This window comes from Solanum lycopersicum, chromosome 4 (genome assembly GCF_036512215.1).
Source record: "Solanum lycopersicum chromosome 4, SLM_r2.1".
Classification (NCBI taxonomy): Eukaryota; Viridiplantae; Streptophyta; class Magnoliopsida; order Solanales; family Solanaceae; genus Solanum; species Solanum lycopersicum.
The window spans coordinates 1,553,158-1,577,378 of NC_090803.1; the positions used below are offsets into that span (position 1 = coordinate 1,553,158).

Here is a 24,221-nt window from a genome sequence, read left to right on the forward strand (position 1 = left end):
AATAAAAATAAATAATAAAAATATACATAACAAACTAAAATGACATTTTTACTAAATATTGAAATTGTTGCTAATGAGTCCTCTTAAATGCTAAAATATTGACATTTTAAAAAATTTCCCTTAAAAAAAATAGCGAAGAGCCCAAAAAATAAACTAAGACATGTCTACCAAGCCCAATAGAAATAGGCCCCTTAATCAATCCCTATCATTATAAGCATTTTTCTAACCCTTGTTTCCTAATCTGCTTCTTCAAATGCTCCTCCTCTTTGTGATATCTACTCCGCCGCCTGCATGTTCTTCCCTTTTGTGAACTCTCATTTCCTTCGTCTCCTGTTATGGGCAATCAGTGGTTTTTAATGGTTAGTATGTATCACATATCTTTTGTAGCTTCAAAAGGTAAGTTTAATCTTCCTCTTTCATCTTGCCTAAAGCCTAATATCTGCTGATCTCCATTTATGTTCTCAGGTGAGTGGTCCGGTTTAAAGTTTCAGCTGGATTGTACGAGGTGCTTAGTCAATAGCAAGTTTGTTAATCTCGAAGGTGATTAGGTTTTTAATTCCTTTGAACTCATCCCTTTACCTTTTCTCAACTCTCTTACTTCCTCAGGTTCACCATTGAAGGTCGAGGTGGAAAGGAATTGACGGCTCTTGGGTTGTATCTCCGATTGGTGCATAAACATTGCTGCTCTTTGGATTCAAATCTGACCATATATCCCTCAACTTCTGCTGGTGGCCCTTTTTGTAAGTTGTCATAACTAGGCTAAGTATCTTTTCATTTTCTCACAGATATTAGGCCCTTGTAGTGGCACAAGCTTAATTTGTACATATAATATCTGTGAGACTCTCTGTGCTAATAATCAATGGAAATGTAGTCTATGTTGGTTGGTATCTTTAGTCTTCCTCGTTTAGCCACACGAAACATGATCTATTGTTTGTCCATGTGTTAGTATTATCCTGCATAAGAGTTATGCATCTGATTAAAATGCATGTACTCTTGCTTTTTTGTGTGACTATTGGCATTGTCAGCCAATATATATGCTAAGTACTGATTACTTTCTCTGAAAACATGATCCATTTCTATCTCATCTCGGTCAATTATACAAATAACATCCTCCATAATCTACACCAGTTCCCAAGGAATTTTCTACTCCCTCAATAATATGTTTCTAGTTCTCAGGGAGTTTCGTGTTCTTAATCCCCTTTTGATTCAATAAAGGCATTTTCTACCCACTACTTTGTTAGTGTTTTCTCCTTTGTTTGCATCCCTTAGCTTAGGATCATATAGATCTTCAAGTTGATTTCCTATAGTCATCATCTTCTTTACCCTCTCTCTGGTCGTGTTGGTTTCAGATTCCACACTTGTATTCTTCCCCTCCTTATATGTTTTCTATTTCTTTGCACTTGAAATTCCTCTTTGTCCTCCTTATATTCTGTTATACTTCCGATTTTTAGTTTTCCCCTCTATGATTTTTTTATTTGTTCTATCGCTCTGTATCTTCCCTTTCCCCTTTGAAGTCTCCTCCATCTTCTTACTCGTATTTTTACCCCTGACTTCCTAACTCTAATTTTTATCCTCTTTGAGAAATCACCTAACATATCAACCTCAACCTTAACTGTAGCATATCTAGGTCTAGTTTGATTCTTTTTTTCCATATCAACTTGCAACGACTTCCCCACCACAGTAGCCAACGAGAATATTTCCTCTTTCATAAAGAAATTCGAGGAAGAGATGAAAAAAACATGCAGATTATGGTGGTTGGTGTTTCTTCCTCCAAATTAAACATTGGATCTCACTTAAAGGTGCTCATTGGGTAGGGATATTGTCCATGGGTTAAGTAAAAAGTTGGCTTAGATTTGAGTTAGGCGGCGTAGATCGTCCCTAAATTCGATACGCTTTATTTCCTTCTCTATCCATCTATGCATGTGTTTAGTTTTTGCATTAGCAATGCAACAATTCCAAATAAATCAAACCAAGTTACTCTTCCAAATTTAATGGTTAGCTTTACGATATAATTATGCAATTGTATGGGATGAACACAATGATTCTTAGTAAAGAAACTTTGGATAATGAAGCTTTACTTTGCTTGATTAAGTCACTTGACTGTGACATAGTTGTGAGATTTGTATTGAGGGAGAAAATACAAAGAGATAGATAATAAAAATAGTAGAAACAAAGAAAGATCATATGAATATTGTTGATGATAAAAATTTATATTGTTAGAGATGAAGAATAAGATCGAGAGAAGAATTGTCTATAACTACTAAGGAACAAAACAATAATAGTCATAAGGCTGAATATGATGTTGTCAAATTGAAAACATAAGTTGAGAAAGAAAAAAGACAAAAAAAAGTACAAAAGAGTTTACTGAAGGAAAAAGTCAAAGTGGTTTTATTAATAGGACTATTACACGTAAGGAACACACAAAATGGATTGGTGTGTAGTCCTTACGCGTACTAGTATTATTAGTGGGACCACTCTGACTTTTTCTATCATTAATCTCTTTTGTACTTTTTCTGATTCTCTTCTTTCTCAATGTGCGTTTTCATTTGATATAACATTGTTTTCGGCCTTAGGACTATTATTGATTTTCCTCAATAGTAATTAGGCATATGCTTCTTTCGAGATGGTTCTTCATCTACAACAATATAATTACCATCATCTATAATATTAATATGATCTCCCTTTGCTATTACTCTTTTTATTGATTTTTCTCTTTTATTTTCTCCCTCCATACAAATTGCCACAAATATATAACAATTTTCTCGCCAAGTGGCTTCTTCAAGCAAAGGTAAGCTTGAATGTCCAAAGCGTTCTTTACTAAGAATTCATTGTGTTTATTAAATATATACAACTGCATAGTTATATTGAAAAGCTAACAATTTGGCGATGAGTTTCGAGGTGACCTAGTTACTCTTCTTCTTTTATCTCTCTATCCATTTTTTTCTTTTATTTGATAAGAAGAGTTGTGGATCCCTCCTTGCTTTTATATTGCTCTCATTATATTCTCTCTCTTTAAATCTCTCATTATATTCCCTCTCTTTGAATCTGTGTATGTGTTTGTTTTTAATATCTATGAAATAACAAGTCCGGCAAAATCAAACCCTCTTTGGTAGTGAGTTTTGAGGTGTCCCGATTCTTTTGATCTACCCTCTTGATGAGTTTGATGGTTTCGACATCGTCTTGGACAAATCTTAGCTACACTTAGGTTCTATCAGTCTTGTTTTGATATTTGAATTGACTTTTCATTTTTTGTTTCACCATTCTAGTTGTGTAGTTTTATTTAAATAATTTTGTTATCTTTTCTTTGCTATTTTAGCAATCACCATCTTCTACTTTCTGTCGTTATTAGGTATCAAATTAGAATGAATTAGACTTGACTATTGTTTTTGAGTTGTCATAGATCACTTGAACTTCCAAAAAAAAAAGAGAAACATTTAGTGACCTTTAATATTGCATAGATCACTTGAACTTCCAAAAAAAAAGAGAAACATTTAGTGACCTTTAATATTGCGTTTGGCTAAGACTCAGATAATTTACTTGATCCTTATAAAGAGTGACATGGGCGTATGAATTTCCATCAATCCTTAAATTTGTTTCCACCATGGTATGTCTCTAAGACTTTCGTCACGTCTCTTGTTTGATTCAGTATTTATTCTCTTTCATTTTAAAATTTGAAAACTTAAAAAATATATATGTAGTGACTATTGAAAATCATTTTTTCAATTACGTAATTCATATTTTAGTTGTAAGAGTTTGAATAATATGAAAATATCTTTTTACTTATTTTAGAATTGTGGTAATCATACTCCAAATAGTAGAAGTTAGTGAGGTATATGTTGGTTGAAAAGTAATTAAGGGAGTAATTTGACAGGGCATAATACAACTCCAACTAACTAAGGACATGACCTTATATGTAGAGGTATGATGGTCGATGATTAAGGTAGGAAGCTAGTAGATAGTTGAGTGTTATCCTACTTCATGATTTAGGTATTGCGTAGTTTATTTTTTCTCTTAAGTGTATTAATATTTGTTTCTTTTTCTTACTTACTTTCATGTGTTGCTTACATTTTCTTAGTTGAGAGTTTATATAAAATAACATCTACACCCCCTAAAATATAGAGGTAAATGAGTGCTATATTCTGTCATCACTAAACCCCACTTCTGAGGTTACACTGATTGTTGTATCTAAGATGTATGTATGATTTCCTCAATTAACCCTAATTTTTTCAAAATGACGTTAAGGTTGAAGTAAAATTCCATTCAAATCACTTACAACAATTCATCATAATGAAAGATTAATAAAAATATTATATGAAGAGATGAGTTACTAAATATAAGGATGGTGATGAGGGATAGTTATGAAGACAAGATAAGAAATGAAGAATGAAATTTTGAATTATCAAGAATGACTCATCTCTAAGCTCTCAAAATGAAACTATAATCCGAGATTCTTCTTTCAGCAGACACATATGACAAACTATAATTAATCCTATTTTTTATAGGAAAAGAATTAATGGATGAAGCAAAACATTATACAACCCACTTATAACAATTAATCATAATTAAAAATATAAGGAACTACAATCCTCTTTATTGTCCCATCCTATATCTTCCTAGTCCTTGATCATTTTGTTTCTTCTAAGACAATTCAAGTCCTTCATAAGTGTGGTAGATTGATCAGCCCTGTCTTCCTAGCCCTTGAGAGCCTTCTCACGACGTTGATCTATTGGTTCCTTTATTGCCAATGCCTAAATTATAGCCTCTTTGTACTTAGCAAGCCTCCCAGGACACTGTTTTATTGGTTGCTCCAAATGCACCTCATATCGAGGATCCTTTTCCTTTTGTTGCCATTCTTTTGTGTAATTGATGAATTGCCCATTCTTTTGATCTTTCGTTTTCTCTTAGGATTCAAGTTTTCGATGTCAGCTAAAAGCAAAAACCATCCTTCATCAATGATAAGTACTTCTCCCTTCTCACACATCGTTTGAGAATGATGTTTTAGCAAAGGGTCATCTGAGCCCTTGACAAACTATCATACTCTTTCTTGATAAATTAGATATCGAGTCTTCATCGGAACCCCATCTCTTCATCTAATTATTACAACGCCTTCTCAATCATCTATAACAAAAGAAATGATTAGATTAAACTATAATCTCATAAGGTTTGGCCACAAGAATCTTAAGTTACATAGTTAATCAACCAAATTCAATAGAGTTAACTCCTCCTCAATATGAAATCTATAACCAAATGACTCATTTTTATCCAATATCAACTCTAAGTTTTTCGAAAATTCAAAAATAAATAAAATAAATAGGATTAGTTAAAACTTTCTTCAAATCAGTTAATTAGTTCTAACCAAAAAAAAACTTTGGTGTAAAAATGAATTACCCAAGTGTAAGAAGGATGATCAGGGGTAGTCTGAAGACCAGACATAAAACGATCAAGTTGTCATTGAAGAATCGAGTTCTAGGTCTTTGATAATGGCGGATTGGGATCACTATTGGACATTTTCACAATCCTTTCTCTCAATTTGTCCATGGCTTTCTCCAAATTCTTCTTCGTCTACATCAACTTAGGGTTTTTACAAGTTTGTTTTGGTTGTTGACAGATACATCATTTTGGTGGTTTTACCTATTTATAGAATTTTCTGGGTGGTTATGTTTTGAATTTTTTTGATTTTTTTTTATGGTTTTGGGAGATGATTTTATTTTTAAAAAATATTTATTTTTAAAAAAGGACACTTCATATATTATCTCAAAATAAAATCATGTTTTAAAAATAAAATCATCACCCAAAACCATAAAACTTCAAATTTTACAACATAACCACCTAAAAAAATTCTATAAGTAAGGAATACAACCAAATGATGTATATGTCAACACACCAAAACAAACTTGTAAAACCCCAAACTTGTTGTATAATAAAGAAGAATTTGGAGAAAGCCATGGACAAATTGAGAGAAGGAATTGTCAAAATATACTACAGTGAACCAAATGCGCCATTATAAGAGGCCAAAAATTCAATTCATAAACATGTTGATCGGTTTATGTATGGTCTTCAGACTACCCTTGATCATCCTCTTTATGGTTGATTAATTCATTTTTTAACATAAGTTTGTGTTTTCTTTTTTAGAATTAACTAATTTGTCAAAAGTTTTAACTAATCTCATTTATCTTTTTTTTTTCCCGAATTGTGGGAAAAAAATAGGATTGATTATTGGATATATATGAGTTCTTTGGTTATAGATTTCAATTTTGAGGATGGATTAACTCTTATGAATTTTGTTAATTAATTATGTAAATCGAATGTTTATAGTCTACTCGAATGTTTTGTTTTGTTATAGATGATTGAAAAGGCGTTGCAGGAATTGGACTAAGAAGGGGTTCTAATGAAGACTCGATATATGAGTTTATTATGAAAAATAATGACAATTTGCCAAGGATTCATACGACAATGCTGAAACATCATCTAGAGAAGATATGTGAAAGGGGGAAATTGTTATGATTGATGGAGACGGTTTTTGCTTCCTGGAGACAACGAAAACTCTAATCCAAAGAGAAGGAAAGAGCAAGAGAAGGGGGAGTTACACAAAAGAAGCAACACCAAAAGGAAAAGGAGGAGCATCCTTGACATGTGGTGCATTTGGAGCAACCAAAAATACAGGGTCATGGGAGACTTGCTAAGAACAAGGAGACAAAAAAGGTGATGGTACAACAAAAGCATTGGTTTGTTTGTTGCCAAAGATGAAATTGTACCATCATCTATTTTTGCCCAATCCTCCTTGTACTAAGAAAGCCTCCCACGACCTTGTTTGTGAAAAGGATAAATGGATATTGACTATAACTATGTTAGCAACTAGAAGTATTGTATATCTATCTCTATGGATATTGAGGAGATTGTTATGTTCCTTACTTGAATATGTTTATCTTAAAGTCGGGTCCTTGTTGATGTAGAATCGTTGAATTAACCTATGAGTTAATTCGAGTTGCCTAATGCATACGAAATGAAATTCTTTCTAAAGTACTACGATCACAAACATATTATGTAAAATGAACTTCAAAGATTAAAGGTAATTGATTCCAAGTATGTTAATGAGCAAATTAAATCTTTTACAAGTTCCTGTTAAGGGTCCAGCCCATTTGTTATATTGTTTTTAAGTGAAAGCCCAATCACTTATTGATGTGTGGCCCATATGTTTTGGGCTTTGTTGACTTCTTCTAGAAGTCTTTGGGAGCTGCTGTTTTCTTCTAGGTTTTTTTTTGACGTGACGAAAAGAGAGAGAGAAGCAGATTTTTGAGAGAGGGTTTGAATGCAGATTTTCTGGACAGCCTTGACAAAATTTCAGTTTTCCAGAGATCCGACCGTTGGATCGTTCTGAAATTTTCACAGCTGGTTCACAACATACAGCACTACATCTTGATGGTTCAGATCGTCAATAGGAGCTCTTGATCGTCTGTTATTGCAGCTGGTGTAACCTGCATTTTTTGGGTGATATTCCCAATTTCTCTTCTCTTTTTTGTTGGCTCTTATGTATGTTGTTGTTGGTGGGCTGTGACATCCTTGTAGACTGATTTGGGTATCTTTACCCTCAATTTGTATAATAAGAAAAGAAGAAGGGTGGACTCCTACAAGTCCCGTGGTTTTTATCCTTCACACCGAAGGGGTTTTCCACGTATAAATCTCGTGTGTCACTTGCATATTTATTATTCATATTTGCTTGTGATTTTTTTGATATGTTGCTGATTTGAGCTTGGTTAATTTAGTGGTGAATTTCTTTTGGTAAATTGGGTGAAGTATAATTGGTTGATTGTCTTGAAGTCGATCCTTGTAGGTGTTGTATCCTACTTGTGTTGTTTTGCTCCTCCCTCTACATCTGGTATCAGAGCCGAGTGTTAAACCATAGACATGGAGCATGGAAATAACTCTATGGTTAAACTGACATCAACCAATTATTCCATTTGGCGTCCGATGATGGAAGATTTGCTATATTGCAAGGATTTGTTTGACCCAATTGATGTGGATAAAACAAAGAAAGATGTCCAGCCCACTAAGCCAGAGAAGATGACAGATAAAGAATGGGAAAAGCTGAAGAGAAAGACCTTGGGGACAATCAGACAGTGGATTGATATTAGCATATTCAATCATGTATCCCAGGAGACTGAGCCGCTTGGACTATGGAGAAAATTGGAGGGTCTTTATGAGAGGAAGACCGCTCATAACAAGGCCTCGTTGATTAAGAGGCTTGTTAATCTAAAGTTGAAGCCAGGGAAGTCTGTTTCTGAGCATCTTAGCGACTTTCAAGATATTATTAACAAGTTGACTGTTATGAAAATTGTCCTTGATGATGAGTTGCAGGCTTTATTCCTCTTGAGTTCTTTGCCAGACAGTTGGGAAACTTTGGTTGTGTCCATCAGCAACTCAGCTTCAGATGGTACGATTTCATTGGATGTCATCAAAGAGAGCATGTTCAATGAAGAGCTTAGAAGAAAGGAGATGGGTGTTGATATTTCGCAGGCACTTGTGGTAGAGAATAGAGGAAGAAGCAAGAGTAGAGGTCCCAAAGGGCGTGGCAAGTCAAAGTATAGGTCAAAGTCCAAGGATGGGAGAGAACCTACGATATGCCACTATTGTAGCAAGCCAGGCCACATTCAAAAGTTTTGCTACAATTTGAAAAGAGACCAGCGAAATAAGAAAAATGACCATCATAAAGAGGGTGATGACAAGAATACAGCTGCTACAACTTCTAGTTCTAATGATCATGTTTTTTTTATATGTGCTATTGGAGAGTGTTGTCATGTTGATAGTTCTGACACTGAATGGCTTATTGATACAGGAGCTTCCTATCATTGTGTTCCTAATAAGGAGTACTTTATTGACTACCGAGCTGGAGATTTTGGTAGTGTGAAGATGGGGAACCAGAGCTCAGCAAGTATTGTTGGCATTGGAGATATTCGAGTCCAAACCAATGTTGGGTGCTATTTGACGTTGAGAGATGTTTGCTACATTTCAGATCTACGCCTCAATTTATTGTCTGCTAATGTACTTGATAAAGAGGGTTAAAAGCACACATTTGGTGAGGGTAAATGGAAATTGTCTAAGGGTTCCTTGATTGTTGCTCGTGGCAAGCTTTGTTGTACCTTGTATAAGACACATTTGAAAGTGTGTAGTGGTGAGTTGAATGCTATTGAGGAGAAAACTTCTCCTAACTTATGGCACCGAAGATTGGGGCATGTTAGTGAGAAGGGTATAAAGCTGTTAGCCGGTAAATCTCTTATTCTTGCTGATGTTACTATTTAACTTGACCCTTGTGATCATTGTTTAGCAGGAAAGCAACACAGAGTTTCTTTTCCGAGGACATCTACAAGAAAGAAAGTGAAGTTAGAGTTGGGTTACTCTGATGTGTGTGGTCCCATAGAGGTGGAATCACTTGGTGGTAACAAATACTTTGTTACTTTTATTGATGATGCTACTCGGAGAACTTGGGTTTATATGATGAAGCACAAAAGTGAGGTGTTCGGTATCTTCCAGAAGTTTCATGCAATGGTTGAAAGGGAGACAGATTGCAAACTGAAGCGTCTTCGAACTGATAATGGAGGTGAATACACTTCAAATGAGTTTAAAGCATATTTCTCAAAATATGGCATTCGACATGAGAGAACAGAACTGGGTACCCCACAACACAATGGCGTTGCCGAGAGGATGAACAGAACCATTATTGAGAAAGTGAGATGCATGCTTAGAATGTCCAATCTTTCTAAGTCATTTTGGGGTGAAACAGTTGGAACTGTTGTGTATTTGATAAATAGAGCACCACCAGTTCCTTTGGAGTTTGAGATTCCTGAGAGAGTTTGGTTTGGGAAAGACCCCTCTTATTCTCACTTGAGGGTGTTTGGATGCAAGGCTTTTATGCATGTGCCGAAGGAACATAGATTGAAGCTTGATTTCAAGACTTCTCCTTGTGTGTTTGTTGGATATGGTGATGAAGAGTTTGGTTACAGACTCTATGATCCAGCAAAGCAAAAAGTTGTGAGAAGTAGAGATGTTGTCTTTTATGAGCACGAGATGGGTTTTCATCTCTTGGGTGCTGATAAGACTTATTATTCTAATTTCTCTCATGATGTTATTGATATGCCCATGCCTCATGTTTCTGCTTCAGATGATCAATTAACAGGTGATGCTCCAGAGGATGGTCATGAAATTGCTCATGAACATGACCATATTGAAGAGGTACAACCTGATGTTGTTGTACCACAACCTAATGATGAAGCTGTAGATGTTCAACATGGAGAGTCTTCTAATCAGGGGGAGAAATCCAGTCTACAGGTAGAAGAGCCAACACTTAGAAAATCGACCAGAGTTCGTCAACCTTCAAGACTTTATCCAAGTTCAGAATACATCCTAATCACTGATGAGAGGGAGCCTGAAAGCCTTCAAGAGGTCTTGTCACATTCAGACAAAGACCATTGGCTCAAGGCTATGCAAGAGGAGATGGATTATTTGAAGAAGAATGAAACCTATGACTTGGTGAAGCCTCCAAAAGGGAAGAAAGTCTTAAAGAACAGGTGGTTGTTTAAGAACAAGAAAGATGGCAACAAGCTAGTGAAGCGGAAGGCAAGATTAGTGGTGAAGGGATGCCATCAGAAAAAGGGCATTGACTTCGATGAGATTTTTGCACCGGTGGTGAAGATGACTTCCATTCGTATGATTTTGGGACTAGCTGCCTGTTTGAATCTTGAACTTGAACAACTTGATGTTAAAACTGCTTTCTTACATGGTGATTTGCATGAGGAGATTTACATGGAGCAGCCGGAAGGATTTGAAGTTAAGGGAAAAGAGAATTTTGTTTGAAAGTTGAAAAAGAGTCTTTATGGACTCAAGCAAGCACCAAGGCAATGGTATCACAAGTTTGATTCCTTCATGAGTAGTAATGAGTACAAGCGAACTACTGCAGATCCTTGTGTGTATTTTAGAAAATTCTCTGAAGGTAACTTCATTATCCTTTGCTTGTATGTTGATGATATGTTGATTGTGGGACAAGATGTTGAGATTATTTGCAGGTTGAAAGAGGATTTGTCAAAGTCTTTTGATATGAAAGATTTGGGTCCTGCGAAGCAAATTCTTGGTATGGAAATTGCTCGTGATAGAAAAGCTGGTAAGCTTTGGTTGTCACAAGAAAAGTATATTGAACGGGTGCTTGAAAGGTTCAATATGAAGAATGCCAAACCAGTTAATACACCACTTGCAGCCCATTTCAAGTTGAGCAAGCGTTGTTGTCCTACAACCGAGAAAGAAAAGGAAAGTATGTCTCATATTCCTTACTCCTCTGTTGTTGGTTCATTGATGTATGCCATGATGTGTACAAGACCGGATATAGCACATGTTGTTGGATTGGTTAGCAGATACTTAGCAAATCCGAGCAAGGTTCATTGGGAAGCTGTAAAGTGGATCTTAAGATATTTGCGAGGCACATCAAATCTGAGTTTGTGTTTTGGAGGTGGTGAGCCTATTCTTGAGGGATTTACGGATGCTGACATGGCTGGAGATCTTGATAACCGGAAGTCTACCTCGGGTTACTTGTTCAAATTTGCAGGGGAAGCCATTTCATGGCTATCCAAGCTACAGAAGTGTGTAGGCAAAATATATAGCAGCAGTGGAAGCAAGCAAAGAAATGCTTTGGTTAAAGCGTTTCCTTCAACAGTTAGGTTTGAAGCAAAGTGAGTATGTTGTATTTTGTGATAGTCAAAGTGCTATGGACTTGAGCAAAAACAGCATGTACCATGCTCGCACAAAGCATATTGATGTGAGATATCATTGGTTGCGTGTTGTCATTGAAGAGCGACTAATGAAGTTGAAGAAGATTCACACCAACAAGAATGGTGCTGATATGTTGACAAAGGTGGTCCCTGGAAGCAAGCTTGAATTTTGTTCCAAGCTTGCAGGTATGTCTTCTTGATGACCTTTTATGTTTGGTCTCCCCGAACTGGGCTGGAGGGGGAGATTGTTAAGGGTCCAACCCATTTGTTATATTTTTTTAAGTGAAAGCCCAATCACTTATTGATGTGTGGCCCATATGTTTTGGGCTTTGTTGACTTCTTCTAGAAGTCTTTGGGAGCTGCTGTTTTCTTCTGGGTTTTTTTTTGACGTGACGAAAAGAGAGAGAGAAGCAGATTTTTGAGAGAGGGTTTGAATGCAGATTTTCTGGACAGCCTTGACAAAATTTCAGTTTTCCAGAGATCCGACCGTTGGATCGTTCTAAAATTTTCACAGCTGGTTCACAACATACAGCACTACATCTTGATGGTTCAGATCGTCAATCGGAGCTCTTGATCGTCTGTTATTGCAGCTGGTGTAACCTGCATTTTTTGGGTGATATTTCCCAATTTCTCGTCTCTTTTGTGTTGGCTCTTATGTATGTTGTTGTTGGTGGGCTGTGACATCCTTGTAGACTGATTTGGGTGTCTTTACCCTCAATTTGCATAATAAGAGAAGAAGAAGGGTGGACTCCTACAAGTCCCGTGGTTTTTATCCTTCACACCGAACCGAAGGGGTTTTCCACGTATAAATCTCGTGTGTCACTTGCATATTTATTATTCATATTTGCTTGTGATTTTTTTGATATGTTGCTGATTTGAGCTTGGTTAATTTAATGGTGAATTTCTTTTGGTAAATTGGGTGAAGTATAATTGGTTGATTGTCTTGAAGTCGATCCTTGTAGGTGTTGTATCCTACTTGTGTTGTTTTGCTCCTCCCCCTACAGTTCCGCGATCATGCTAAGCCAAAAAAACGACAGATTGTATCCTGAAGTTACTTATGCCTTGCAGGTTACAACCCTTTTTTGTGGTGTTAGTCTTCATGGTTAACTCAGGCTACTATTGCTGTGATTCCTAAAGTAAGTTCCCCTTTACATTTTTCTGAAATGAGACCCAATAGTATGTGTAATGTAATCAGCAAAAAATTAACTATGTGAATAGTAATGATGATTTTATCATGTCAAGTCATCAAGAACATAATACTAGATGTAGAAGTAGGGGTGCTTATCCGGCGGATAATTACACAAGAAAAACGAATTCTTGGATTATATAGTTTTCATTTTGACTGCTAGGAAAGTTTAGGGGTGTTGCGTTATCATGCATCTCTCATAGTACTAGTCGTACCCTTGTAGTTCTTGACATAGGTCGCTTATTGTGTTTATTGTTGTTTTTGTGTCTTTCTTGTAGACGTTATACTGCTTTTCCTATTAATTGTTATGTTTTCTTCATTATTTTTCTTTTCTTTTACTTTGGTTTGATGCACTTGAGCCTATTTGGTCTCTCGAAAACAGTTTATCTATGATTTTATGATTATTTTTTGTTGTTGTTGATTGTTTGGAAAGTTAGCCTTCCTATGCGTATATGGATTCTCCAAAAACACACCATCTTTTAAAAAATTCAACACGCATTCGTTGATATTTTTGAAAAATCCGAATAACACTTTATAAATATTGTAAAGAGTTTGAGACAGATTTTGTTAGGGACATTTACAATTAATGCAACAGAAGTATCCCAGGTATCATTTTGAAGAGACTAGAAAATGATATCATCACTTTTGGAACAGGGCTATGAAAAAACAAATTGAATGATGCATATAATTATATCTCCTCATAGAATACTTTTATTTATAACTTAAAAAATAATAATGAAGTTGTTGCAATAAATACCACAACATGATGTAATATTCGTCTACATACCAAAAATATATATTGTAATTTGAATGATCATTTTTTGTTAATAGCTTAATAATAAATAATTTCTCATATATGCACCATAGATATGAGAGTATTGAAATTAGAAAAATAAGGTAATAAAGTGAATTTCGCTTAATTACAATGGAAATATCGAAATAACGAGTAATTAAAGATAGAAAGAAGAATGGACATGAGAAGCTTAGATTCTAGACAAAGAGGAGAGGACAAACATTTTCTTCATATGCATAATCCCTAAATCATTGTCCGCGGCCTCTTTTGATGGAACCATTCTCACATCCACTACTCGACCCGGATCCCAAATTAACCTGATCCTATTTCTTGTTCTCGGCCCAAAAGCTCTTTCCGGCCCTATAAATACTTGTGTGACCTTGGTATTCATATTAGGTTAGACTTGATTCATAACAACCGGAGTCAGATGAAATTGATCGAATCTTTTACTTCTATATCTCTCTTTCCTCCTCTTGTTTTGATTTTTTTTTTTGTATTTTGTATTTACAGATTCAGTAAAACTAAACTCTTTTCGGCGATGAGTTTTGAGGCAACCTAATTCCTCCGATCTGCCCCCTCTTTGATGAGTTCAATGGTTCCAACATCATCTAGAAAATCGTCGACAACACTCAGGTTCTATCATTCTTGTTTTGTTATTTTATTGCACTTACCTAATAAAATTAACATAATTGTTCTATTATTTGATGTTTCTATTTCTATAACCTATGTTTGTGGCTTTTGGGTATGATGGTAGTTTAAGAATGTCTCCTCGATTAGGTTTAGGGTTTGGGGGTCAGGGATGGTAAAAGTATCAAGAGAGATTCTAGATTGTAAGTTAGAGTCTATAAAACATAGCGATATTAATAGGGAGGTCAAACGAGTTAGTAAATATTCTTAAGAAGAGGAAGATTAATATAACTTGTATCCAGGAAATCAAATGGGTAGGAACCAAAACTGTCATCATACTCCAAAAGTTGATTTCTAGTTTTCTAAAGATTATATTTACAACGGGGGTAAGTTGAACGAGAGAATCAAAGGGTCCTTTACATCAATAATAAATTTGTAATTAAAAACAGGAAGAGTGTCAATAAAAGATTGATCGACACTAATAAAGGTGAAAAGGTTGTTGCAATTGACCTAAATTGAAATCTAACAAATAAATGAAGCAAACCAAAATTGAATCTTTTCGAGATTTTCATCAAAAAGATTTTGATGAAAATGTGAAAGAACACATTTGATTTGCTTCACTTACTTGTTAAGTTCCTATTAAGATCAATCACAACAACTTTTACACCTTCATGATATTGGTATAGATCAATCTTTTGTTAATATACTTCATGTTTTCAATTACAGATCCATTATTGGTGTAACAGGCCTTTTTGATTGTCTCGTTCAACTTGCCCTCTTTGTTAGATAGTCTTTAGAGAACTTGAAATCATTTTTTTGAAGTATGATTAATTTGCCTGGTACAACAAAATGCATGGTGGAGTTATAATAGATGAGAGATTTGGAGAGAGGCCCTAGAATCTAGAGGTTTCAGGTTAAGTAGGACTAAGACAGAGATTAAAGCTATAGTCTGCCTAAAATGAGACCTACTACAACAAAGATTAAAGTTGAAATTGATATCACGAGAACCCTAGTGTCAGAAATTCATATCGTTGTTAGAAATAAAGACAGGGATAATTGAAATCTATCAATCAAGAGTTGAACATGAGAATGTCCAGAATATTGTTCTCACTATAAAGCTCAGAGACACAATGATGATAATTGATATGGGTGGAATATTGCAACCTGATCTGATCTAAAGAAAGTTTTGACGTAACTTATAAACTTGTTATTAAATGATTAAGAGATCACGAGCTTGAATTATGAAAACAGTCTATTGCAGAAATGCAGGTAAGATTGTGTACAATACATGCACCACTATAGTATAGCCCTTTTCCAAATCTTGCACATTGTGAAAATTTAGTATCTCGAACCGTCCTTCAATCATTATCAATTTCAAATTTTCTATTAATAAATTAATCAGTAATGATCAATAAATTTATAACACTAACTTATGTAGAAAGACGTATTAAAATATTTATATATGAAATTTCATCTAATTTTCTACAAAATATTATATGTACAGACTAGAAGGAAGGATTTTCTTCTATCAACTATTATACAATTTTTTAATATTAAGCTAATTTAGTTAGCTATAAAAAGAATATTGAAAAAAATCAAATTTCATCGTTAAATTAATTGCCAAATAAATTAGCATCAACTCCCTTTTAGTAAATAAATTTATGTCTAATAAAGTCATCGTCAACGATAACGGCGCCGGCGTTCCACCACATGGCACCGTCGACCTCCGTCACCATTTCCACCGGCGTTTTCGCTTTCCTCATATCACCGACCTTAACAACTCCGGCAACTTCATCTCTAACGTACACTTTCTCCACGCCGCCGATACCCACCACTTTTCCTGTACCCCAATCGGCAAATATCGCCGGCGACTGACGCCTCATTCTCGCGTCGTAACCAGCTAAAACAACGCCGTTCCTCTCATCTCTCCATTCAGACCAAAACACCATAGGCACCGTCGGAAATTCGCTCATCTTCTCTTCAACATTCAAATCCCAAAGCTTTACAACATTTTCTCCGGCGACAAATTCAGTTAGCGGAAACAGTCCATAGCTGCTCCGTCGCCTTATAAGTCTTAAACAACTCTTTTTCCCACCCGCCACAGAAAAATCTCGATCACCTCTGGGTGCAATTACCTCTTCATCATTCGAATTCGAACAGACTGATGAGCATTCGTCGTCGTCGTCATCAGAAAAGTCGAAATCTTCGCTAAGATACTGAACAATAGGCTCATCAGATGGCTCAATTCTACGTAAGTAAATGAATGTAAACTTAATTCTTCCAAATAAAGCACTAAAAGTAACAAATATGGCGAAAAACAGAGCACTCCATTTCCAGAAACTGTAAACTTCAGTAACGTTTTCGATATTCGAAAGAGAAAAGAATTGAGAAATCAAAGATGGGTTCTGTAGATATTTAACATCAGATTCAAAATTGCTGATCATAGTTATGAATCTTCAAAGATGTAGAGAAACTGTTTGATAAAATGCTCGAAAGAAAACTAGAATAGATATTGGTTTTGGAAAATTGAAATGAATGAGGTAATCTATATATTATCTTTGCGTAATCTATAACTAATATATTCCTCTCTAAATTATACTAACACGGAAATACTTTACGCACTGAATTATGATATAAAATAAGACTTTTGGTTAGTTGTAATTGACGTGGAGATCATAGTTGGTGAAGAATATGGATATTCAAGAGATTCTTTGGTATAATGAGAAATTATAATGTTGTCATTTGTGACTCAGCATATGGTTAGACTTATCGCTTGTGGATAGTTGAATTTTTCCTTGACACGGTTCTATCTCTAGGTTTTACATATGGATTAAAAATATATATAAACTTCATATCTAATTTATTAAGTATATATTTAAAATTTTAAATTATTATGAATTTATATTAAAATAACTTTCGGAAAAAAATTTAAGGGAATAAGTTGAATTTTTCTTAAATTATCGTAATTTTACGAGTTTTATACCTTAGTTATAAAACTATTAAATGACCAAGATATGCACCGAATAAAATCCATCAGGTTAAGAAGAATTTTGATTTATTCAGCCTTATATATTACTTTGAACTTTTGTTGAGTAAGAACAATAAAGTATAATTGTTGACTTTTGACATTTAAATTTAGAAGAGTGAAATTGAAATAGAGAAGTTAATGATCAATCTTTTTCCATTTGTACAAGTCAAAGTACTTCCATTCACAACAAAAATTGGTCAGGTGACCAAATTATGGAAGTGCTCTGTGTTATACTTGAAAACATTCAAATAGAGCAACAATACAAACTTTAACATAACACGTAAAATAATTAAACGGTGAGCAATTGATAATCATTGTAGATTTGTAAATACTCACAAGTAAAAAGGATTAAAAGTACATATTTCGATTAATCGAAGATCAAAAGTGATAAGATATTACAAGGACTAAATTCAAAAGCTACAACAACATTAGAACATACAAGATGTAACTATACAAGATGTAACTCCACGAGCGGAGGCTTGGAAGGGTGTTGTGTACCCAACTGTAGAGGGACAGGGACTAAATTCAATATTATTAAAAATTGAGGGACCAAGAGTGATATTAACCAAACAAAAATACCTTAAGTTGCTAGATTTTTTGGGTCAGTATATAGAAGGAGTAAATTTTCACTTTCAGAGAAAAATGTTTGATCAAAAGAACTCTTCTGGATTTTGTTGAACAAGCACATTAGTTGGATGCCTCCTGGCGAAGGAACTGAACAAATTTTGATCTGAACTCTGCCGGGATTCGGACAGGACGGTAACTTTTATTGAGCCACACTGCTATTCCTCTTGCCTCCAAGATGGGCTGGAAAAAAGTAGTAACAGAATACATTGAGATATGAAGGTGGTTTTGTTCCAAAAAAAAAAAAAACGCGGTAATAGTGGTAACTGACCTCTTGATCTGGAAGCTTGAAGATGAAGTGTTCGAAAAACAAACGAGCAGCTGAAGAATCAGATATTCGTGCCTTCACGACAAATCTATCTCCACTCTGAACCAATGATGAAAGTAATGAGAACAGGCAGGATAACATAAATTTCAAGCAGTTCAATTCAAGTTTGAAGTTATAAGAGATCAACCAGTCCTGTTCAGAAGAAAGAAGCTCACGTCCCAAGTAAATGACTGAGTCTGATAGTACAGAACACAAGGTTTGTTTGAACAAATTGTTAACTTAGAGCCAGATGATATCTAAAATAATAGCTTAGTTTTAATTGTAGCATAATCAATTGAAAGCAAGTCAAATAAAGATTAACGGAATGTAGACTAATCTTTATTTGATTGTAGTTCCTCCAATTCATGGTAAAGTAAAGTTTCTTATACTTACTGAAGAGAAAAGACAAGTAATTATAGATAAACAAAGACAGTGTCCCAAGTAATTTGGAAAGAAGGCAGTGTCACATTATTATAATCAGCTGTAAAAAGCTTCATTTAGCCGAACCATTATCCATTTGACATTAACCTTCCTAATTATGCTAATCCAAACTTCTCACACTTGCAATTAAACATTTTATTCTTCATTTCTATGTATCCCAAGATCTAAACTTCATATTCAAATGCAAAGTTTTGTGAAACAAAATTCAAATTGAATAGGACACTTAACCAAGGTCTAAAGTTTCTGGTTGCATATTTCTTGGTTCTTAAGGATGTTTAGATATGAGGGTCATACCCTTAGAGGTGCTAGATACTTAAGTGACAGCTCTGTTAGTGCTAGTGCGTCACCACTGCGTGCCACTTCATCAGCACTTATACCAATCCTTTCTAGAAGCTCATGACGACCTGTTTCATTTATTAAAAATAAGTCATAACTACAAGATTAGTTAAATTGTCGTCATTTGAAAGTTTTTGATATGGACAATGTCATATCCAGTATATGATAATATACAACAAGGTAACGTCCTTGTACAGAAGGAGGCTAGAGCAAAATCCCAGAATAACAAAAGATTCAACATAGAAACTTCTCCTTAGGGAAAGGGAAAAATATGGAGGAAAAGACTCACTTCATTAATGACAACTACTGCTACTTTTTTTTCTTGATCAGTTGTAACTGATGACTGTTTTCCCTCTCGTAAATGAGGAGCTGGAAAGAATGACTCAATAGTTACGAGAACAGGGACAACTACAACAATCAAATGAACCAGATTCTCTAACTTGGACACCACTCTACACAGTGAACTTAGGTGTGAAGTACATCACAATCCCTTTTGGCTAAGGAGGAGATTATACAAAGCCAAAGCACAAGAAAGTGTTAATCTGGATATTGCACATGCTTCTAGCCTAACTTGACACAAATTTCAGAGAAGGGGATTGATGTTTTCTGGGAGATATTATCTCTGCAAGGAGGAGGAAGAGGATGCAAATTATCTGTTTCTAGTTTGTACACTTCTCAATGGCTTCACAGCTATGGAAGTTCCTCCTGAGCATTTTTAATATGCAACAGACTATACTAAAATTCTATACCAATACCAAGAGAAGGGGAGCCTTGTCATAACTAGAAAGGTTACTGCCATGTGACCTGGGAGGTCACAGTTACAAGCCATTGAAACAGCCTCTTCCAAAAATGCAGGGTAAGACCGCATACAATAGACCCTTCTGGTCCAGCCTTCCCTAGACCCCGTGCATAGCGAGAGCTTTAGTGCACCAGACTGATTTTTAATAGACTATACCAAAATAGTGAAGAACCTACAACAGCATTGAAAAGCAAAGGAGATTGCATAGGACAAGAATATGTGACACAGTGCCAGTTAGCATCTCGTCGGTGTTTTGGACAGAAAGGAATGAAGAATTTTAAGAGCAAATCAGAAAGCATTTACAAGTTTACATTTATGATTTATTTCTCTTCTTACTGTAGACATGATGTATATGATATAGGAAATATGATAGAATTGCTTAGTTTTTCAGTAGATAGTACTGAGGAAGCAGAGGTATAGTAATGCACTATGTAGGCATGTACACATGCAAATGCAATACAAGCTTAGTGCTGTTTTTTGAAGCAATAAAATTAGCTACTTATCGAAAAGGACAAACTTCCTTGAGGTAACAACCTAGATTATCAGAAAAATGTCAGCTTATTTCAAAAATATCTCTTTTCTCTATACTCATCAATTTGTTTTACTATATCATGAAAAAGGACAGACCTTTCTGCGCATTTGGAGTTCAAGTCATTGCAAGATTAAACCTAGCTCCACCTTTTGCTACACTTCCACTTAAATACTATAAAGCTGCAATAGTTGCCTTAACACTAATGTGCCATCAAATAATTCACTTAATTGAGTTGGAAAGGGTACTTATTGAAAAAATGAAAATAATCAGTAAAGAAAAAACTACACGGAAGTAAAACTTTCTCGAACTCTATCTACACAGAAGTAATCAACTAAAGAAACTATCACCTTTTGGAGTTCCACAATCTGTTCTTGAGTTATCTAAATATTATTGTTTGCCTCTAGAAAAATGACATTGGGTTATCTCTAATTAGTTTCTATTTAACTGGATGGCTGAACTGTTATTATTTTTCTTTTTACTGTTCTTTCATGTCAAAAGTCCTGATCATATTCTAATTTATTTATTTTTTGATAAGGTGAAATTTTATAAATGTAACAAACATCAAGTTGTTATAGAGAAGAGAACACATCAAAGGTAGTCATCACTAACTGTGTAGTGAGCTAAATAAAGTGAACCATGGCCTCCACATCATAAGTATCATGTTCATTTGCCACATTGCTCCGAAAAGAAAGCAAAGAAGTACAATTCTCAAGACTGGTTACATTCTCCTTTTTGCCTTGAAAATCTCTAGTTTCTCTCTTTCCAAATAATCCACCAGATTGTCTGATCATATAATAGCATTATGAACAAGTAAATTCTCATTACTCTAAGCTTTTTAGAAGGAGGATCTTTTTTTTCACCTACAGATACCAGTAACTTTGTCTATTATAGGTAGAACTCATACGCCAAAATTTGTAATAAGAGTAGTATACTGGCCCCATTTTTGGAATTTAGCGTAAGAAACTTTGCAGCTGTTAGTTTAATTCCTTTTTTTACAAGGCAAGTTCAAATCCCTCAAAGTATTGATCTTGACAAAGATAAAGAGTTAATTTAAATCCTTTAAAGTAATCATCTTGTCAGTATACTTCAATAATAGTCGAGGAACTAGAAAGATCTGATATAAATTTATAGAAATTAAACAGAAACTTTTTATTGGTTTATTAAAAAAACTCAACTTGTATACATAGGTCACTCACAATGTAACAGATCTTATTACGTTGGGAAGACTTGAATTTTGATATCCTTGATTCCATATCACGGGTAATCAGGTAATGAACCGTGCCAATTACTTAACAACATTTTGAATAGACAAATTATTAACTTCTTTTTCATTAGGATAGACATATTATTAACTTAAAATTATTGATTTATAACTGAGCAAGTTCTGAGCTTCTGGCAAACAACTATTTGGCAATCAATTAGTTCACATACAAAGTGGATATTGGCTTTATCGTTAGCATGTCTAAATGCAAGATTCAAACAGTCATTGACCACATCAGATCCCTTCAAACTTGGGATTCAACATGTTTCTAGTAATAAGCAGACAAAGGAAATCATATTCATCATCCATTTTTGGGTGGCATCATCTCAAGTTATTGAGAGAGAAACACATTCCATAAACACGGGTAACAGATGATCTAACTATAGGGTTACAAAGAATGTTGAACAGATACAAAAGATCCTTTTCCAGTAATTTCTAGTTTACTTCAGTTTTTTTTTTAAAAAAAGTAATTTCTAGCTTTCTACTCATAACAGTTGCCAGAAAAAATTTCTCCCTTGAGTAAATCCTTTTTCATTAAAAGGGAAAAGCGCAGTATTATATGCTTTTTGATGAATGAAAGCACATGTATAATATGGTAGTTGTAAACTGAAGTACAGATCGAAACCATAAACCTTACCATGTTGGCAATAACTTGCATAAATAGCATTGTTTACAACACCATACTGATCCAATTCATAGTCCCGGACTTTGAGTTCAACTTCATGGAACTCAGCCATTCTGCAAAGCAAGAGCAAAAGGTAAGCTCCTATAAATAGGAAAAAATAGACTATGTCAATGAGCAAACTAAAAATACCAATTCTTGCTGAAACTTAAAATGAAACTACAAGAAAGGGGAAGCCTATAAAACGCTCGACACAAAAAGAATAAAAGGTTTTCCATTTTTCTTTCCCAAAAAAAAACCTTTTCCAGAATTCTGATAAAAAAAAAACATTATTCAATCAATCAGTTTCCACCAATTGTAGAAATTGAAAATGCATAGCCCTTCATTCAGATGGAGAAAACATAGGTTCTAATCAAGTTCAAACCTAACAGAAGCTACAGCAAAACCAATCAATCAACTATATCTAAAGCCCAAACTAGTTACAACAAACTACATAACTCCTCTGCCCATTCAGTTGAAATCAAGTGGACACAAGCCAATGAATACAATACTTAAAGAGTATCTGATCATAATTAGACTTACTTTACCCTCATTGACAACCTAGACAACCCTCATCCGTCATCCAAAGCATGATCCGGACTATGTTTTGTCATACAGGATGAATTTTGAATGGAACTGTAAGTTACTACCCATGACACCTTCCTATATTCAGTAACAATTTGACTTCAAAATTCCAATTTTACGAGATCACCCTGAGAAACCTTTCTATATTCGATAACAACTTGATTTCCAACTTCCCATTTTACGAGATCACCTTGAGACACCTTTCTATATTCCATAACAATTTAACTTCAATTTTCCACTTTACAAGATCACCTGAGACACCTTTCTACAGCCGGTAACAGTTTGACTTCAAACGTCTCACTTAACCATATCACATTTCTATATTTAATAACACTTTTCACTTTTCCATTTCATTAGATGATTTATAACAATACAATATATCCATACACACATATATACTGGTTGATTTAGGTCTTCCTTTTATCCATAAACTCCGCGCCTAATCAAATACTTCAGATAAAATGGGATTGGTGGAGTAAAAGATATATATATATATAGACATACCCTTGGCTACCTTTGAGATCAAAAGCATGAGCTCGAAAACTCCTCAATTTACTGACGGATAACTGTAAATTTGGAAGCAGGAGCTGCCGGTGAGGACTGACCGGTAATGTAGACGGTGGCCGATGATTCGGCAACAGTGAGTTACCGACTGAAGTGGATCCAATGCTGCGAATCAACGGGGAAGCGATGCATTGAGACATTGCGTCTAAAAAATGGTGAAGAATTTGCAGAGGTAGAATAGACGTAAATTGGAACAATTGGGAAATTTGGTGTATGTATATGTATAGGCGTTAACACGTTGTGGATTGTCAATTTAAATATTATTTTCCGTTATATATTCTATTTTATTTGTAAATTTATTATTCAAATATAAATATATAACTAATGACACAAAACAAATAAATTATTTTAAATATAATATTTATTAAAATAATAATATAATATATTATGAAATAACACGTAACAACAATCCAAAAATTTTCCGTGCCGTTGTTTTGTAGCACATGAAAGACTCGTGACAGCGGATTGGCAAAAACAAGGTGAGCTCAAAATGTGTTGTTTAGGTGATGCTTCCTACTTGCTAGGACGGTTGTATAGGGGGGCAAATGAACGATTGACATTAATTTGGATCAATTAAATGAGTTAAAGTTAAATTAATATATATATATATTTTTTCGAATTTCAACAAACAACGCGAGAATATAAACCGCAATAGATAAGCAAATCATAAAGCGAATGTAAATCGTATTAGGCAAATCTTATGTGACAGGCTTAACTTTAAAAA

General features: G+C 34.7%; 2 protein-coding genes and 1 long non-coding RNA gene across 5 annotated transcripts; 1 reads left to right on the top strand and 2 right to left on the bottom strand.

Annotated features, from left to right (window-relative positions):
• Positions 1 to 247: 247 nt before the first annotated feature.
• Positions 248 to 7,086, top strand: LOC104646740 (uncharacterized). The gene is made up of 4 exons (XR_740937.4): positions 248 to 359; positions 466 to 540; positions 607 to 740; positions 6,344 to 7,086. It is a non-coding gene; the product is annotated as an uncharacterized lncRNA (long non-coding RNA).
• An 8,718-nt stretch (positions 7,087 to 15,804) lies between these two features.
• LOC104646739 (uncharacterized) lies at positions 15,805 to 17,459 on the bottom strand. The gene has a single exon (XM_010321119.4). The coding sequence runs from the start codon at positions 16,801 to 16,803 to the stop codon at positions 16,006 to 16,008; it is 798 nt and encodes a 265-aa protein (XP_010319421.1). The 5' UTR covers positions 16,804 to 17,459; the 3' UTR covers positions 15,805 to 16,005.
• Positions 17,460 to 17,704: 245 nt separating this feature from the next.
• On the bottom strand, positions 17,705 to 23,901 carry MKS2 (methylketone synthase IIa). Of its 3 annotated transcripts, XR_011220389.1 has the most exons (6): positions 23,438 to 23,901; positions 22,325 to 22,425; positions 19,054 to 19,163; positions 18,283 to 18,378; positions 17,967 to 18,194; positions 17,727 to 17,889 (listed from the first exon to the last, which is right to left on the bottom strand). XR_011220389.1 is itself a non-coding variant. In NM_001347563.1 (5 exons), exons 1-5 carry the CDS (start codon positions 23,635 to 23,637, stop codon positions 18,075 to 18,077), a joined length of 627 nt encoding a protein of 208 aa, NP_001334492.1. In that variant the 5' UTR covers positions 23,638 to 23,715; the 3' UTR covers positions 17,705 to 18,074. The 3 variants fall into 3 exon arrangements, 2 of the variants coding, with proteins under 2 accessions (NP_001334492.1, XP_025886196.1); NM_001347563.1 differs by having other exon boundaries at positions 17,705 to 18,194; positions 23,438 to 23,715; XM_026030411.2 differs by having other exon boundaries at positions 17,727 to 18,194; positions 22,892 to 23,692.
• Between the last annotated feature and the right edge of the window lie 320 nt (positions 23,902 to 24,221).

Excerpts from the sequence above, each read along its gene's own strand:
- LOC104646739 (XM_010321119.4), bottom strand. The coding sequence starts at position 16,803 with ATGATCAGCAATTTTGAATCTGATGTTAAATATCTACAGAACCCATCT.
- MKS2 (NM_001347563.1), bottom strand. The coding sequence starts at position 23,637 with ATGTCTCAATGCATCGCTTCCCCGTTGATTCGCAGCATTGGATCCACT. Across the intron at positions 19,164-22,324 it reads TGCAAGTTATTGCCAACATG|GTCGTCATGAGCTTCTAGAA; the intron begins GTAAGGTTTATG and ends TAAATGAAACAG. Across the intron at positions 18,195-18,282 it reads TCAAGCTTCCAGATCAAGAG|CCCATCTTGGAGGCAAGAGG; the intron begins GTCAGTTACCAC and ends ACTTTTTTCCAG.